Source organism: Octopus bimaculoides, chromosome 3 (genome assembly GCF_046866305.1).
Source record: "Octopus bimaculoides isolate indiv1 chromosome 3, ASM4686630v1, whole genome shotgun sequence".
In the NCBI taxonomy this organism is placed as follows: Eukaryota; Metazoa; Mollusca; class Cephalopoda; order Octopoda; family Octopodidae; genus Octopus; species Octopus bimaculoides.
Window position 1 is genome coordinate 166,407,039 of NC_142930.1, and position 18,529 is coordinate 166,425,567.

Genomic DNA, 18,529 nt, shown 5'->3' on the forward strand with positions numbered 1-18,529 from the left:
TAACCCAAATGGCATTAGCAGAGATTTAACAGAGATATAACAGCAAACAAAAAACAAAAAAAGCAACCCCACAGGAAACCATGATGTTTTAGTTGTTTAATTGACAAAGAATGGTCTGAAGCAAGGAATTTAGGTAAAGCAAGAATTCAATGAATATCTCGTGGGTTTTGAATTGACACAACAAAATTTAAGGGTAAGTGGTGCCATTCATGTGCCTCTCCTTAGCAGCACTGCAAGCTAAAAAAAATACTTCTCAGTTGTACTGTTTAGTTGTTGTTTACTGTCCCATTGTACCTATTTCAAGCTTGATGGACTGAGCCATCAAGAGTTCAGTGTTTTGCGATGTAATACAACAGAAAAAATAAAAAAGCAACCCTTTGACTAGAACACAGGTTTAAGAATAGAATATCACCCCAGCAAGTTGAAGTTATTTACTGCCCTTCTATTGAAGAACCCTTTCGTTACCATTTTTCGGTTGGAATCTACTGCTTTTGTTTCGATTGATTTTGGAAATAATGAAGAATTTCATGAAGGATGGCATTTAGAGCATAAATTAACAAGGAATCATGATGGTACCTTTTGATTTAGATCCCTTTAAAACAAGAAATTTATGTTGTAGAATTAAGGGGTGATATCAGGGGCGGGGGTTGGTGTTGATTTAAATGAAACAAATCTGATCATGTGACAGAGGAATGGAATGGGAGTCACATACAATGGCTGTAAAGGGAATGGAAGTTTGGTCAGATGATATCTGGTTGAGATTAGGGTCAACTGGGATTAGAGATGGATAAGATAATGGTATTTTGATAGATTGGTTATTGAAGGAAATGGCAGCAGAATGGTAAACTAATTCAATTAAAAGACAAAAGAAACAATTGATAGTTATGAAAGCTAGTTTAGTAGTGGAATGGAAGATGGATCAATCCCCAAAATATGAACAGCCAATTTTTAAAGAATCTTTTCTTCATGTGGATGGAAGTAGATTTCCTTTACACAGTGTCGATTACTAATTTTTCTAGTTTTTAAATATTTCAAAGTTTAGAGAGAGAAAAAAAAACAATGAAAAAAAGAATGGCACAGAAAGTATATTCTATTTAAATAATTATTTAAACAGGCAAATTGGCAGAGTGGCTAGAGTGCCTTGTGGCATTTGTTTTGATTCTCTGTGGTCAGAGTTCAAATCCTACCAAGGCTAACCTTGCTTTTCATCCTTTTGGGGTCAAAAAAAAAAAAAAAAAAAGGGAGCTTTTCTGGAAAGCAGATCAGTGAAGGAAAGGGTTAGGTCCTTGTTCTGGTTCCTTACATCAATGTCTGTGATAACACTGGTGCCAGTCTGTATTAACCCAAGTTGGTAGCATTTCTCTTTGATAAATATCAGAAAGAGTGGAGAATGGAGACAATCCGACAGGGGCGGCTACCAGTCTGCCTCAAAAAAATTCTTGTCCAAGCCTGTACATTACATGGTGTAAGAGAATGGTCAGCCTTGACTTTTGAGAACATTGTACAAAGAAAATAACTGAACCTGTTTTCCTTGTATTAATGGGGAAGGCCCATGGCCAAGTAGGTGAGGTGTTTCAACAACAGTCATAAGAGCATCTTCATTTGATGTCCATTTTCCATGCTGGACAGTTTGACAGGAGCTGGCAAGACCAGAGGATAGTGCCAAGCTCTGCTGTCTGTTTTGGCATGGTGGCCATGGCTGGATGACCTTTCTGATGCCAACAACTTTACAAAATGAAAAAGGTGTTTTTTTACATAGCATCTGCACCAGTGGGGTCACCAAATAAGTTCCAAGACAAAAACCATTCAACTGAGATCGGGGGTGGTGGGTGGTATTGAGGGAAGTGACGAGGGGGTTAGACTGTGGAAGACAGAAACAAGACAGGGTGTTGCGCTGAGCTCTTGAAAGAAACACTTCATTGCTCCAGTCCACTCAACTGTAAATGGGTCCCAACAATAAACATAACTTTACAACAGACTGATGTCCCATTCAGGACCAGGGAGTTTTGTCATCTCAGTCCCTCATATGCTATGAAAACTGGGATTCAGCTCCAGCCTTGTGAGTCTTGGGGCTCATAACAAACTCAAGCAAGAACTGATAATGATGAAGGAAATTTACAGACAATAAATTTTTTTTATTTCTAATAAATTGTAAAACATCATTCAACAGTTCTGAAACTGCAGATCGTTGTTCATGTCAAGGTAGTTGATGGTTACCCAAGTTCTCTACATCATCATCATCATCATCATCATCATCACCATTATTATCGTTTAATGTCCATGTTCCATGCTGGCATCGGTTGGATGGTTTGACTGGATCTGATGCATCCAAGGACTCGATTGTGCTCCAATGTCAGCTTTGGTCTGGTTTCTATGGCTGGATGCCCTTCTTAATTCCAACCACTCGACATTGTGTACTGGGTGTTTTACATGTGCCACTGGCACTATTGAGGTTGCCATGCAGTTCACAAGAATACAGAAGGTCAGGACACGGAGGGGGTGGGTGTCAACTTTATGCCAGAAGACAAAGAGGGGGAGTTGAGAGTATGAGAGAAGGGTTGGGGCAAAGCAGGCTCATCTTGAAGAGTAACTTGTAGTCATTTGTTTACATCCCCGTCATTTAAAAGTTTGTCAAAAGAGATTGATAGGATAAGTATCAGACATGAAAATAAGCACAGTTTGAGCAAATCCTACAATGCAGTGCTCCAGCATGGCCACAGTCCAGTGACTGAAACAAGTAAAAGATAAAAGCAGCTATTCTGCTTCAGAAGAAGGCTGCTATTGTGGGGTTTTATTCATTTAATTAATCAATTAAATTAATGGAGTGAACTAATCAAAATGACACATTTAGTGCAACATTCTCTAAAACCTGCTCAAAGTTATAAAATGTCGTTTTTACACCCAAAACGTTGCTGATTGTCAGAGAAACCTTATACTAAAAGATCTTATCTCTTTCACACATCAGTCGTTGATGGAGAGAGTAAGTCTGTAGGAACAAACACCTGGAAGTTGTCTCTACCCTATCCTCTCTCTGTCTGTGTGTCTCTGTCTTAATGGATTTCATGCTTGACCCTGCAAGGTTACAAGTGACGATAAACGTACGATATGGTGGTGGCGTATTGTGAGATACAGTCACTGACGTCTCATATTATTTAACATGAAGTGAAAAAAAGATCAACAAAAGGATCAAAATACAATTAAAAAAAAAAAGGAAGAAAAACCCTTCCTGAAATCACAAAAGCGTATGTCAAGTCCCTTTGTGCATCTGACATTGAAAGAAGTTTTCTGTGACAATGGGACATGGCACCTTACACACACACACAAACACACCATCTTTTTATATATATATAAGCACAGGAGTGGCTGTGTGGTAAGAAGCTTGCTTCCCAACCACATAGTTCTGGGTGCCTTACATATACATATCCCTTCACCCACTCCCCATCTCTTACTCTCCCATACACATTTGCAACCCCTACTCACCCACACTTCTAATTCTTCTTCCTCCACCCACTCCTACTCACCACCTTGTACCTTGGGGGGTCAACACAGATGTGCCACCATCACTATTTTTATCTCCTCCCTGCTCTACCCTGATCCCTTAAAAGGCAAGTAGTAACGTAACCCCTCCACAACAAGAACCCTCTTCTACTCTGACCCTTTTCTCTCCTACTTTAACCCTGCATCTCCTAGCATTGAACCTTGGAGGTTCATAATCTTGCAAGCTGCATGATCCACATTTTGCTGGTGCCAAACAAAGCACCCAATGCACTCTGTAAAGTGGTCGGTGTTAAGAAGGGCACCCAGCCATAGAAACCCTGCCAAAGTAGACATTGGAGCACAGTGTAGTCCATCGGATCCTGTAAAACCATCCAACCCATGCCAGCAGGGCACATGGATGTTAAGCGGTGGTGATGATGAGGAGGTATATACATATATAATATACAACATGGCAGAGACAAACAACACAGATAAACAACAAAAACATATTTGGTCGTACATTATAACATGCAACATTACAAAGTGGTAACAATACATTATTATTACATCAAAAATGCTACAATAACAAACATTATTATTATTATGTTAGATAGCAACAATAGCTCTCACATCAGTTTATCCAAGACAAACAAGCTATGGTCTCAAAATAAAACATTCAACAAAATATTTATGGTGTTAGATAACAAAACAGAATATTAATATTTTCATATCGTTGCTATTTTGCAAAAGTGTCGTAAGTCCAAAGCGTTGCTTTTTCAGATAATGAAAAAATAATGTCACCATTCAATAACAAAACCATTGTACTACACTTTGACAATTTTTAATATCTTAGCATTTGAAGCAGCTGGAGATATGATAGTTTGACCAAAAGAACCGGCTGCTGCAAGCAAAAATAAATATTGAAAAAAATGCATTTGGCCAAATTTGGACATATGACAGTTTAGCAATACAGCAACGATACTAACAACAATAACAAAATATTATTATGATATATATATATATATATATATATATATATATGCACAACAAAACATGCACAGAAATTGCACAAGGGAAGGTTTTTTGTGCAATTTTAATGCTACAAGATGCAGAATGTGTGCATGGCAATGAGGAAAGTTCCAAGGGGTGCTTGCTGTATGAAAAACAAATAGTGAAGTGGTGTTAACGTAATGCAGTGAACTAAGACATGTTTATCTAAGACCGGGCACCAGCACTAGGGAAAATATACATTGCTGAGGAGGTCTAACATGACAGAAACACGTCTAGTATTATGGCCATATCTATGAAAAATTTAACTCACTCCTTTCTGTATTATATCCTTAATAAAGTTTGTTATCAGGGTTGTCTCCCCTGTCATTCTCAGAATTAATAATTAACATTATTTTTCCTCTTACAGGTATAATATTCACACATCTAAAATTATTTTGACCCCCACATCACTGCATTATTAGTGCTAGCATCCACATCACTATATGAATGGCAGGTGAGAGAACAGAATGCCTTAAATAGTTTATGTGCAAAGAGAAGATGAAATAATAATGTGCAACAGCAGCAGCAGCAGCAGAGCAGCAGATATCGAGAGGGGAAAGTGTTTTCAAGAATTTTCATTGATCTCATTCACAACATACTTTATGTATACATAGTATATGTATATATACACACACATATACATCCATGTCTAGCAAGCTGTATGACGGTCTAATTAGTGCTGGTGTCATGGAAAAAAGCGCCCCCTACACTCTATAAAGTGGTTGGCATTACGAAGGGCATGGAACCATAGACATTATGCCACAGCAGACATTGGAATATGGTGCAGTTCTTGAACTTGTCAGATCCAGTCAAACTGTCCAACCCATGCCAGCATGGAATGCAGTCATTAAATGATGATGGTGCCTATATACATACATGCACACATATACATGTATAAATATATTCATATGCAGATGCATGCACACACACACACACACACACACACACACACACACACACACACACACACACACACACACACACAATATTGAATAACTGCCAGAAAGAAACTGTTATGAAAATTATTATTTTACAAACTGCTGACTTCATTTTTAGAAACAAAATGTTTTTTAACAACTTATATCAAATGTAAAGGTGTTGTATATATATATATATCTGGAATATATCATGTAAATATCAAAAAATAGATAACAGTATGAAATTATGTTTGCGTGTGTGTGTGTGTGTGTGTGTGTGTTCCTTTGAAACTAATGTTTCCCCTTTTGTACCTACTCTCAGTTTTCTACATCTATTAGTTCATTCGAGCATAACCCTACCCCCTGCGCCCCACAAAAACACGAAACAAAAAACAGATGTAACAAATTTGAAATAGCAATGGAATGGACAATCTGCCACAAAGCTGCATGCACCAAGCATTCATTGGATGGAAAGCAAATTCCCCATGCAGACTCCTTCACACTTTGTGCATACTTCTTACAGACTCACTTGCATGTTGAACAGTCATGTCTGTTCTATGGTAGGTAGAAGACACTTGCCCAAGGTGCCATGCAGTGGGATTGAATTCAAAACCATGTGGTTGGGAAGCAAACTTCTTAACCACACAGCAATGTTTGCGCTTACCATAGCCATGTATGCTTCTATCTCTCACACACACACACACACACACACACACACACACACACACATTCATATGCTAAGCTTTAGATGAGACAACATTCTACAGACACATGTGTGCATACCTAAATCTACATATCTACATACATGCACATACGCAAAATTGTGAATGAATATATATATATATATATATATATATATATATATACGTATATATTCGCACACACATAAGCACATAGACACATAAATACATTACATACATCTCACATATATACACACATAGATATATGTCCCAAAACCTTTCCGAAAGTTACATGTTTGAAATATATTTGTTTCCTCAGGGGCAACCAGTTTTGACATTAAACCTTGATCTTGGTGTATTAAAAGGAAATGGTACACGGCACCAGTTCTGAGTTGTTTATATGAGAACTTAAATGCCAGAGGCTTTTTTCGCTGCTATCTGACCCCATTCATTTGACCTTAGATCTTTTGGTATTTTTATGAAATACAAGCAGAATTGGATTGCAGTTCCCTGCAGGATTTACCAAGAACACCCACTGTTTGGATCGCAATGATGGTGTGGAGACTTTCTCATTTACATTGCTCTTCCACTGATGCAACATTTTGCATTTCCTGTTTCTCTACATCCATACTACACCTCCTCTATCTTTGTATATGTGTGTATGATGTTAAACGATGATGATGATATACTTATTTGAAGGTGCTCAAATCTTTTACTGTAATAAATCTACCTATCTATTCCATTCTCTCCACCCAACATATTGAGTTTTACATTAGATAATAATGGCACAATGTAGAATATATTTTATTTAGTTGACAATTTTGGAATTACTTTACATATATATATATTTATTTATTTATTTATGTGTGTGTGTGTGTGTGTGTGTGTGTGTGTGTGTGTGTGTGTGTGTGTGTGTGTGTGTAGATATAAGTAAAACAAAGGAAAAAGAACTCAGTATATGACATTATATATAGATAGGAAAAGTTAAGATATGCAGTTTCTACCATTTGTCCCCTACGCATGTTTCAACATTGTGGCTAGTAGTGGGTGTTCTTAGTGCATTTGAATGCAGAACCACAGCAGTTTTTCAAAGGAACATTCTATTATATTATGTTGACACAGATCAAATGTTAGATCTGCAATTTATTGCATTATGAACATCCACTGGAGATGATGCGATGAGCCACAATGGCAAAAGACACACAGGGAACAAATGATAATAAACAGCATTGTGGGTTTATCATCTTGTTTCCTACATTTTCCCTTTATGTCATAACTAGGGAAACTACAAAGTATAGAATTAACCATACTGGAAGCAGACTGGACGATGATACTCTACGTGGGGCAGTAAACTCACCAGTGGGAGTCATGCATCCATGCGCACGCACGCACGCACACACACACACACACACACACACACACACACACACACACACACACACACACACACGTGACCTAACATGGAAGAGATTGTTGATTAGTGTGTAACGTAAAATAAGTTCCAAGCTTTGAAGAAAAGTCTACAGTTTCCTACCAATTTCTGTGATGGACAGAAACTAGTTTTCAATTAATGGAAACTTTTTGTAGAAAAGGTGAGCAAATATTGTAGAGAAGAAAGGGAAAAGATTGTTAGATTGTCCAATGATATGCGAGATTGTGGTTGTAGAAGTGTCAGTTACAACATGAAGTGGGGCTGGAGAGAAAGAGAGAGAGAGAGAGAGAGAGAGAGAGAGAGAGAAATACATTAGATTTTCAAGTTTTATACATGTACATTCATTCATATGTGCACTCTGTGTGTGTGTAATATACAGTAATCCCTCACCACACTGTGGTTTACCTACAGCGCACTCAATACATTGTGGATTTTCCTGGCTAATATATGTAAATTTATGTTGCAGACTCCTCAGTATATCCTGGTTTCTGTGGCCGACAGGTATTTATATTTGTTTAGATTTTAATTATTTCTGTGGGAGGTTTCAGAGCATAATACCCGCGATAATCGAGGGCTGACAGTATACTTAATATTTTTTTACTGTATAGGCAAGCCAGAGGACTGCACCAAATTCTGTCTGTTTTAGTTGGATGCCCTTCCTAATGTGAAGTAAATGAGCGAACAAACAAAAGAAAGTAGCAGGAATTACATAAATATTTAATAATGGCACCACATAAATTGAAGTTTCATGAGATTATTTCATTGGATGCTAGACTCTGATGAGACAGATATGTCCAATGCATCCATGAAACTTGAAGTCATGTGGTGATGAGACAAACCATTATTATAGCTGTATGTGCATGTGTGTGTGTATACTAAACAAGGGAAATAGAAATCATGTAACTGACTTTCTATTAAAAGAAACAGTGCACTGAGTGCTTGTGCAACATCCTATGGCTTCCTCTGTGTGTGTGTGTGTGTATGTTTTACTTTGATTAAGTCAGTCTTGCTACTCTAAGTTTCACCTGTTGGCACATAGGAAATTCAAGTAAGTTATAATTGAGACTTGACTTACCTGATGGTCCTGTGCACCTACAGGTAAAGTTCAGAGTAGCAAAAAGTGAAGGGGAAGTCTAAAGGATTAATTAAATGAGTTTAATTAATGAGTGGTACTTAGTTAAGGAATTAAAAGTGACTCAAGCAAGAAGCTGAGATCAGATGTACACTGAAAATACTGACGCTAAAATCTTGCAGGTACTTCGTGTATTACAACTGAAAACTGGTCGGTACCACAAATGTAGATGTCTCACAATCGAAGACTGGTTGGTATGCTAATGAAAAACTAAAAGAGAGTTTGTAGTAGAGTTTGATAAGATCACTTGCCATGTTGTGAAGAATGTAACTTTTTTTCACTTTTGTCCTTCGTCAGAAAGTAAGAAAATGGAGCAAGAAAATGGTACCATTTTTCCCAAAGTTCTTGCTTTCCAGCCGAAAGACCCAAAACATTATTTTCTCCAGTCTTCATGACAAAAAAAAAAAAAAAAAAAAAAAAAAAAAAATTACCAAACTGTTTGACCAATGGTTAAAACCTGACTGAGATATTGTGCTTGCAGTGGTTTGACCAATGCCAGCTACCTTGATGAAGTACAACACACCATCTGGGTGGCTTGACCAGTGTCCACTACCTGGATGTCTAGTAATAGCAATACACCCTTCAGTAAGCTTACTGTTTGGCTGAAGATACCATTGATAATAACTTAGATATGTTCTGGTGAAAGATTGGCTCAGGCCATGTCTAACTTCATAGCACCACCTGATAGGATCTGTAAAGTCATTTTTAGGTCATGTTTTGTGGTATCACAGTCTATTCGAGTAGGGAGTTATTGTTGATTGAGTTGTATCGAGGTATGGGTGGCTTATCTGGTATTCTTTGAAGGAATTTGTCCAGGTTTTGTTTGAAGGTGATGGGGTTCTTTTGTTTGCTTGTTTGATTTGTTATGGGATAATGTTGAAGAGAGAAGGGTATTTGTAAAATAAAAAGAGAAAAGGAAAAAGAAATCAACAAAACAAAAATATTTTGTAATTTTTTTTTCATATTTGAAGGTTTGTTATTGGAAACTGTTTGCCAAAGCACACAACACACCAAAGCCAACCACCAGAGTGTTGAAAATGGAAAGAGATAAAGTGAGAAAGAAAGAAAGAGGAAACTAAGATTAGGAAAGTGAGAGAGAAAGAGAGAGAGAATAAAAGGTGCAAGAAGTAAGAGCAAGGATGCCCTATATTGGATCTGCTTCTTGACCCTTTGCACTTGGGGTAGAAACAGAGAGGCCCACAGCTCTTTTCTTTTGTTATTTGGTAACATCTACAGAAGCCAGGGGGCCACACTACTGAGAACTGGAAAAACAGTTTACATACCTTTAGGGTTAGTGGGTACTCTCTCATGTGACTGTGTGTCTGAGTGTGTGAGGGTAGAAGCAGTTGATTCAGGGGTTACTGGGGTATCTCCTCTGGAGATTTTAACTGGGTTGATCAGAAAAATAAACGAAAATAATAATAATAATAATGATGATAATATTAAATTAAAATAATAAAGACAGCGGATGGTGGTTTTGTTTTTTCTTGGATTTTGAGAAAATATGTCTCAGAAAGTGTTTTGATATTTTCAAGAATTGTCTTTTGAAATATTTTTCCAGAAAGTTCTCACTGAATGGATGTAGTAGATTATTAGTGTATATGTTGATATTTTAAACTATACCACAAACACATAGACAATCTATCATATAGGTATGTTTATAATCAATATATATAAATATAGATTGAGGGAATATTTATAATCTTGGCTATCACCACATTAGCACACCATGCAGGATCCTGGCTAGCACAGCATTCCAAAATCAAAAAGAAATTATACCTTCAGATCATGACATCTGAGGAAGTGAATGGACTAAAAATTTGTTATTACATATTTCCATATGTATTACATAACATTCTCTGAGATATGGAATAAAATATCGTCCAGTTATGGAAACAATTGTAATGTCAATTTTACTTCTCCTTTCCTCATTTAGATTATTAATTTTATGTTTATGTATGCTCCTGTGAAGGTGGCACATAAAAAACACCATTTTGAGTGTGGCCGTTGCCAGTACTGCCTGACTGGCCTTTGTGCCAGTGGCACGTAAAAAGCACCCACTACACACTCAGAGTGGTTGGCGTTAGGAAGGGCATCCAGCTGTGGAAACTCTGCCAGATCAGATTGGAGTCTGGTGCAGCCATCTGGTTCGCCAGTCCTCAGTCAAATCGTCCAACCCATGCTAGCATGGAAGGCGGACGTTAAACGATGATGATGATGATGATATATATAATACAAAGTCAAAAGAGAAAAAATTTCCACTTAACATTGTTAGGAAACTGAAAGAAGTCCATTGTGTGTTTATCTCTTTGTCTTGACATTGTTTGGTAGTTGTAAATGAAGGTCACTGTTATACAAGCAGTGTCGTTTGTTTCCTACCTTCTGTAAAAACATTTTCTGGCTATGGGGAAATATTACCTTGCTTGTAAAAAGGTGATGGTTGATGACAGGAAGAGCACCCAGCCATAGAAAATTCTGCTCATTAAGCTTCGTCTGAGCCATGCAAGGATGGAATTGCAGTCATTAAAAACGATGATGGTGACAGTGGCATCTGCAGCCATCATCAACAAATTGTGACAATAAATCCAAACGCCCACCTTGTATTTGTTTTATTTGTCATTCTGACGTCTGTCTCTTTAAACTGCTTTTTAATATTCCTTTCTATAATTTTCAGGTCTGAAAGTTTGGTGGGAGCCTGGTGCTTGGCCTCGAAAGAATTAAAGGCAAAATGAACCATGGTGGAATTTGAACTCAGATCATAACGATGGATGAAATGCTGCAAAGCATTCCGTCTGGCATGCTAACGACTTTGCCAGCTCGTTGCCTTTAATCTGCTTCTCATACTAATCATTATAAATAGCTCCTCGACTAATTAAGTGTTTAGTAATTCACTTTTGACACAACAAGTTGTGGTATTTGACTTGAAAGTGGAAGGTTGTTAATTCTTTATTGGTACCAAAAACAAAATACTAATGGTGAGATATCCAGTTTCAGGACAATTATAAAAACTGTGTGTATGTGTGTGTGTGTGTGTGTGTGTGTGTTTATGTATGTGTACATGTATGTATGTTTGAGTGTATGTTTACGTGTGTGTATGTATGTTTGAATTTGTCTACATGGGTGTGTATATGTGTCTATGTTCATGTGTGTAAAAGTGTATGTATGGGTATGTACATATGTATTCATTATGTTTATGTGTGTGTGTGTGTGTATGAGTATATGTGTATGCATGTATTTATGTATGTATGTGTGTGTTTGTGTGTGAGTATACACATGTGTATATAATGGTTGTATAATGTATATAACATGTATAGAAATAGATGAAAGTTTCTTTTGGAATTAATATTGATGTCAGGATGACAGGGTCAGCATCATGACGTGTGTATTTATATATGTAATTATGTTTGTATGTATGTGTGTGTGTATGGATGCATGTATGTCTTTCTCTATCTCATCATTGTTTTAATGTCCACCTTTTCATGCTTGCATGGGTCAGACAGAATTTACTGAGGCAGATTTTTTTTCTGTAACCAGATGCCCTTCCTGTCACCAACCCTCACCTGTTTCCAAGCAAAGGTAATATTCTTCCCCTGAACAGACATGTTTTTACAGAATATTGGAAAAGAATGACACGACTCTGCTTTATAACAGTAACACACGCGCACACACACACACACAGAATGGTCTTCTTTCAGTTTCCACCAAATCCACTGACAAGGCTTTGGGCAGCCCAGGACTTCAGTAGAAGACACTCTTCCAAGGTGCTGTGTAGTGGAACCGAACTCTCTCTATGCATGAAATTAATGTAAATATTTCTCTTAAATAACTTTTCTAGTTGTTTCATCTAATTTTACTCTGCTGAATTCTTCAGAAAAAATTTTTTTTACTAAATCTTCATTAAGCATAATTAACATAATTACACTCTCTGTCATTTTGGACTAATGACTTTTAGCTTAATTAAAAGCCCAGAAGATAACACTCAGAAAGACTTTTCATTGAATAAACTCAGATCTTCATCCATGATCAAAATTTTCCTTGCCTACACAGATTAAAATTTGATCCAAGTGTGTCTCCTTGTCTTAATTCTAAACACATAAACCTGGATCATATTGGATCAATTTATCAGACACCTCTCCAGAAGTCAACCCTACTTCCTTCTATCTTCCATGAAGTCCTTACCCAGAACAGTTCCCTACATAATCATCAGACAATTAATGAAACGAGATTTATTTTTAAAAATCCATTTCAGACTTCATTCTCTGGTTTTGTTCGGTGCTTTTTAATTTAGGAGCTCAAATCTTGTCTCATAAACACTGTGTTGTGTCCCTGAATAAAGTGGAATAAAGGATGACAAGGTGGTTAGAAGTAGCAGAGTACCAACTATGAGGCTGGCAGTTTGTTACCCCTGGCAGTTTTTGGCGTTAGGAAGGGCATCCAGCTGTAGAAACTCTGCCAAATCAGACTGGAGCCTGGTGTTGCCATCCGGTTTCACCAGTCCTCAGTCAAATCGTCCAACCCATGCTAGCATGGAAAGCGGACGTTAAACGATGATGATGATGATGATGATGACACTGCATTGTGTGTGTGGTGAGGGCATTTAATTTGTAACAGTCCGGTATATTGGTACAACAGGACAGGAACAACTCTCTTGTAATAAACAATAGAAGCATTGTTGGGTTGTCAATTATTTAACTTAGCTTGCAGTGGGGAGTTCAATACCTACTGAGGAAAAGGTAAGGGAGGAGAACTATGTACAATAGTCTAGTGTCTCATCCAGGAGGAAATGTCTCTCATCCACTTAATAGAGTGAAAACTGAAGAGAAACACTGGACCATGTGTGGATTGTTGGATTCAGAAAGACATAACTGTTTTATTACCTACAGCAAGGCACAGATTATTTCATACTTGATTACCATTTTAAACTGGTTGCCACTGGGAATGGTGTCCAGATACAACTAGATTCCAGCTAGAGATATCATTTAAAGAATACAGAAGTTATACATGAGCTACTTCAAGTTTCACGCTTGGATAGTGCAGTAATTGGACAGGCTTGTGTAGTGTACTGTGCATAATTTGGCAATCATTCAAACTGAAATAACATGGCTACACCATGATGAAAATCTTGAAAGATTGCCGGATTGTACACCATATGTTATCTGAACATGAAACTTGAAGTAGTTCATGTACAACTCATGCCTTCATTATTGATGATATTTACACACATATACATAATAGCATGAGTGGCAGAAGTGATTATCTTTATGAAAAAAATATAAAAATCTGCCAAACTCTCCAATTTTTTAAACTTTTACAAGTTTGCTTCAGTGATGCAAATCTTCACTGATAATTACATTTATGTGGATTTTGTGATAAAACAGGGTTACCACAGCCATTGCACTCAATCTGTACTTTCATATCTACCATGAGAGCTTTTTATAATTACAATCAACAGTGTGTTCAAAATTACAGGATTTTCCAAAAAACAAAGAGAATCAAACATGCCACCCATTCTACAACATATATGTATATATGTATGTATATGTATATATATATGTGTGAGTGTATATATATATATATATATATATATATATATATATATATATATATATATATATATATATTTCTAACTGTTGTCCCTATTGAGCCCAACTGTTCAGGATGTATGTCAATATGTCCCCTTTATTGTTATTCCTTAACAAGAAACCCCTGTAAAAACTGTCAACTCACGTATACAGGTGTGGCCATCTCGAGCCAACAGCTTGCCAACTCTACAGATACATTGGTACGACCCTTCAGAATTGACGCACTGCTCTTCGCAGCCTCCATTGTCATTGAGACATTCGTTAACATCTACAAAGAGAGACGAAACATGACGACATGCTAAAATTGCTGCTAACATAATTCATTTAGAGAGGAGCTAAGAAAATTTAATTAACTTAACTCCTTCCTCCTCTGCTGCCACTGTAATGAGGAGAAATAACATTGTTAATAATTAATTTTAGTCACGAAAGATAAGGGAGACATTACTAGAATATTAACTAATTAAATATTTTTATATTTGGGGACGTTCATTTTGCCAATAAACACATGCACTGTTCATTTGACCTTCACTTTATTATTATTATTATTATTATTATTATTATTAGTTTATTTATCAGAGTTCTTCAATGACGTTCTGTTCTTCTCCGTGTTTCCTCCCCTCTCTGGTCTTGTCCCATCTCAGATTCCATTTCATCTTTCTGTGGTATGCATCTCTGTTTGCACATCCTTTTGCATCAGTATCTGTGTGTGTGTGTATATCTATTTCTTTATTGCCCATAAGGGGCTAAGCAGCGAGAGGACAAACAAGGACAGTCAAAGTGATTAAGTTGATTACACCGACCCCAGTGCGTAACTGGTACTTATTTTATCGACCCCGAAGGGATGAAGGGCAAAGTTGACCACGGCGGAATTTGAACTCAGAACGCGAAGACTGATGAAATACCGTTAAGCATGTCACCCAGCATACTAACAATTCTGCCAGCTCGCCGCCGCCGCCTTAATAATAATAATAATGATAATAATAATAATAATAATAATAATAATAATCCTTTCTACTATAGTCACAAGGCCTGAAATTTTAAGAGAGGACTTAAGTCGATGTCATCGACTCCAGTACTCCACTACTTCTTAATTTATCGGCCCCGAAAGGATGGAAAGCAAAGTTAACCTCGGCGAAATTTGAACTCAGAACGTAAGGACGGACGAAATGCCGTATTAATAACAATAATACTATAAGCACAAGGCCTGAAATTTTAGAGGAGGGGGGCAGTGGATTAGATCGACTCCAGTACGCAACTGGTACTTAATTTATCGACCTCAAAAGGATGAAAGGCAAAGTCGAACTCAGAATGTAGCGACGGGCGAAAAACCGCTAAGCATTTCTTCCAGCGTGCTAACGACTCTGCCAGCTCATCACTTTAATAATAATAATAATAATAATAATGATGATAATAATAATAAGCAATGAGAGCGACAACTACATGGAAGGTAAATGCTTACCTTCACAGCCGCAAACATCTCTTTTCAAACGGAAGCCAGCTGTGCATCCGCACATGTACGATCCTGGGTTGTTATAACAGGACTGTGAACAGCAATGGTCCTCATCCAGGCATTCATTGATATCTGTGAAGGACAAAAACTAATCTTTTAAGATATTCAGCATATATATTGATTAGATTATTGATTAGATTATTAATTAGATTATTGAGGACGAGAAAACATGGTGGAATAAAAATCAAACTGACTGAAAGAAGATTATGGAAATATTAGGAACTTTTCGTTCACCATCGCAAAAAAACCCTCACTCATTGTCACGCTCTCTCATACTCATGATCTCCACTCATGGTCACCCTCTATTCATGATCCCCACTCATGATCACCGTCTTTCTCTTTCACTCACGACTACTCTCACAAAATACCCCTCTCACTCACGATCATCCTTCACTCATGATTTCCATTCACGATCACTCTTCACTTGCCTTTACTCCCTTCTCTCTCCCATTCACAACCACCCTCCATTCACGACCACCCTCCACTCGTAATCACCCTCCCCGACGCAATTACCGCCCCCCTCTCTCTCTCTCTCTCTTTCTGACCTAATCGTCACACATACTCACAGAACTTCAAATTATATAGAAAACTAATTAATTAAATGATGGAAATTTAAGTTTTACAAATAAACTTAAATGAAACAAAACAGATGTGAAAATTGACGCCACGTGGACCTCCTGCTCGTGTAATTGACGTGCAAGTGACTGAGTATTCCACAGACACATGTACCCATAACGTAGTTCTCGGGGAGATTCAGAGTGACACAGAATGTAACAAGGCTGGCCCTTTGGAATTACAGGTATAACTCATTTTTGCCAGCTGAATGGACGGGAGCAATGTGAAATAAAGTGTCTTGCTCAAGGACACAACGCGTCGCTGGGAATCGAACTCACAACCTTACGACAGCCCAACCACTTGGTCACAAGTCTTCAGCAAGAAACATTTACACCAATTACAACACTGAACATTAAACAATATTGTCAACAACAACAAAAACGAGAGCATTACTGTCAACAACATCGTCTGACGACTCCATCACAAACGGAAGGAGAATATTTGTCTATAAATCTCTTTATTAAGTGTGAAGGTGCGTGGCCTAGTGATTAGGGTGTTGCACTCACAATCGCCAGAACGTGGGTTCGCTTCCCAAACGCGAAATGTTTTTCCCGCGAAATGTTCTTGACCCCAGTAATGAACTCATTTGCATACAGCCAATCGCCAAGTGTTTCTGGCATTTCCTAGTTTGAAAAAAAATTTCAACTGCTTTCCTCTAAATATGGGTGATTCACTCGAAATATAAGGAATTAAAAAAATATCCTTTCCTCTACATATCCCCGAAGTGGTGACAGGCTGGATTCTGAGAATTTACAAAACAAAGGACCAGGAAAGTATGCTGGTCCTGTGGAAGAAGTTTGCCCTCAGCCATCTAGACGACTGCTCTCAACTATGGTCGTCCCACGATGTCAAATTGTGGAATTCGAAACATCTGAACGGTGTTTCATCAAGAAGACTGCATCAACGAAACAGTCGAGCTAATGGGAGAGACTGAAAGGATTAAGACTCTACTCCTTGGAGCAAAGACGGAAGAGATATACATATGGAGAATTCTGGAGAGGCTGGCATCAAATTTTGGCATCGAGAGTTACAATAACCCCCAAACAGCCCGTAGCTGTCTAATGCCTGTCCAAAATACCCGAGAGATCTACATGGAGTGGATCTCCAGGTTTTCAGGAAGCACCTGATTGTCTGCTGTCTAAGGTCTCAAATGAGTCTATATACTGGCAAGAAACTTAAATGGGGGTACTGATATGAAATTCTCTTATTCATTGAAAACCAATAACATGAGAATAACCTTTGAAAAAGTGATGAAAATGGCGGTGCCCCAGCATGGCCACAGTCTTTGGGCTGGGAGGCATAAAATTATATTGTAAGAAGTTCTTTGTGTTATTTCTTGCTCGAGTACATGTGACCGAAACGAAATATTTTAATATTCAATAATAATACAAATTATTTGTGATTGTTTAATAAATTCAAAGTAAACACTAGCGAGTGGCTGCGTGGTTTTGAATGTCTCCTGCGACTGTCCCACGATGTCCCTGTTTTAATCTCAATGCATCATTTCAAATCAACTCCCTTGTCTAACAAGTTTTTAATCAAGAAACACTTGTATCTTAATTACTATTTATGGCAATTAAAACAGTCCTTTCTTCTCTGCCTTTCTCGGCGTCTTTTATGGAAAGGTTGTGAAACAACTTGTGGGGCCGCCTTGTAAGACATTCGTTACTTTTAACACTTCACCATGCCGTGGAGCAGAGAGAGAGAGAAGAGAGTACCCCTCCCCCCGTTATTAGTATTTGGTCAGTACTTGACTGTTACTGGCACAGAAGAGATAAAAGAAAATTTTGGCAGAATTTGAATTCTGAACATAAAACGAGATAACACAAAACTCGAAAAACTTTGCTAATTCGTCGCTTTATGTTATCATAACGCTAATTAAATCAATCGTAGATTCCTAATTAAGAGTACTTCTGAATGTTTTAAATTAGCTATCAGATATATGCAAAACAAAGGTGTGAGGAGAAAATTAATAAATGAAGTTGTGATGTTTATCCATTACCGAAATTAAATGAATGTAAGCTCAACGAAATTAGTGAAACGAATAATTAAAGAAATGATGAAAAATAATAAAAAACAAAACACCTGAAAAATATAAAAACATTTAGAAATTCACATTCTAAAAAAAACGCAA

The 18,529-nt window shown here is 37.4% G+C and overlaps 1 protein-coding gene across 4 annotated transcripts in view; it reads right to left on the minus strand.

The window, feature by feature from the left end:
• The window catches only part of LOC106867633 (uncharacterized), a 274,630-nt gene that overhangs the window by 51,613 nt on the left and 204,488 nt on the right, over nt 1–18,529 (minus strand). For 2 of the 4 annotated variants that reach the window (XM_089349993.1, XM_089349991.1), the window contains exons 11-13: nt 15,730–15,852; nt 14,416–14,538; nt 9,972–10,076 (exon numbers count right to left, since the gene is read on the minus strand). In XM_089349993.1, the coding sequence (XP_089206119.1) occupies nt 9,972–10,076; nt 14,416–14,538; nt 15,730–15,852 (351 nt within the window). The remainder of the gene's footprint in view (nt 1–9,971; nt 10,077–14,415; nt 14,539–15,729; nt 15,853–18,529) is intronic. The other 2 variants (XM_089349994.1, XM_089349992.1) reach the window with 1 other exon arrangement.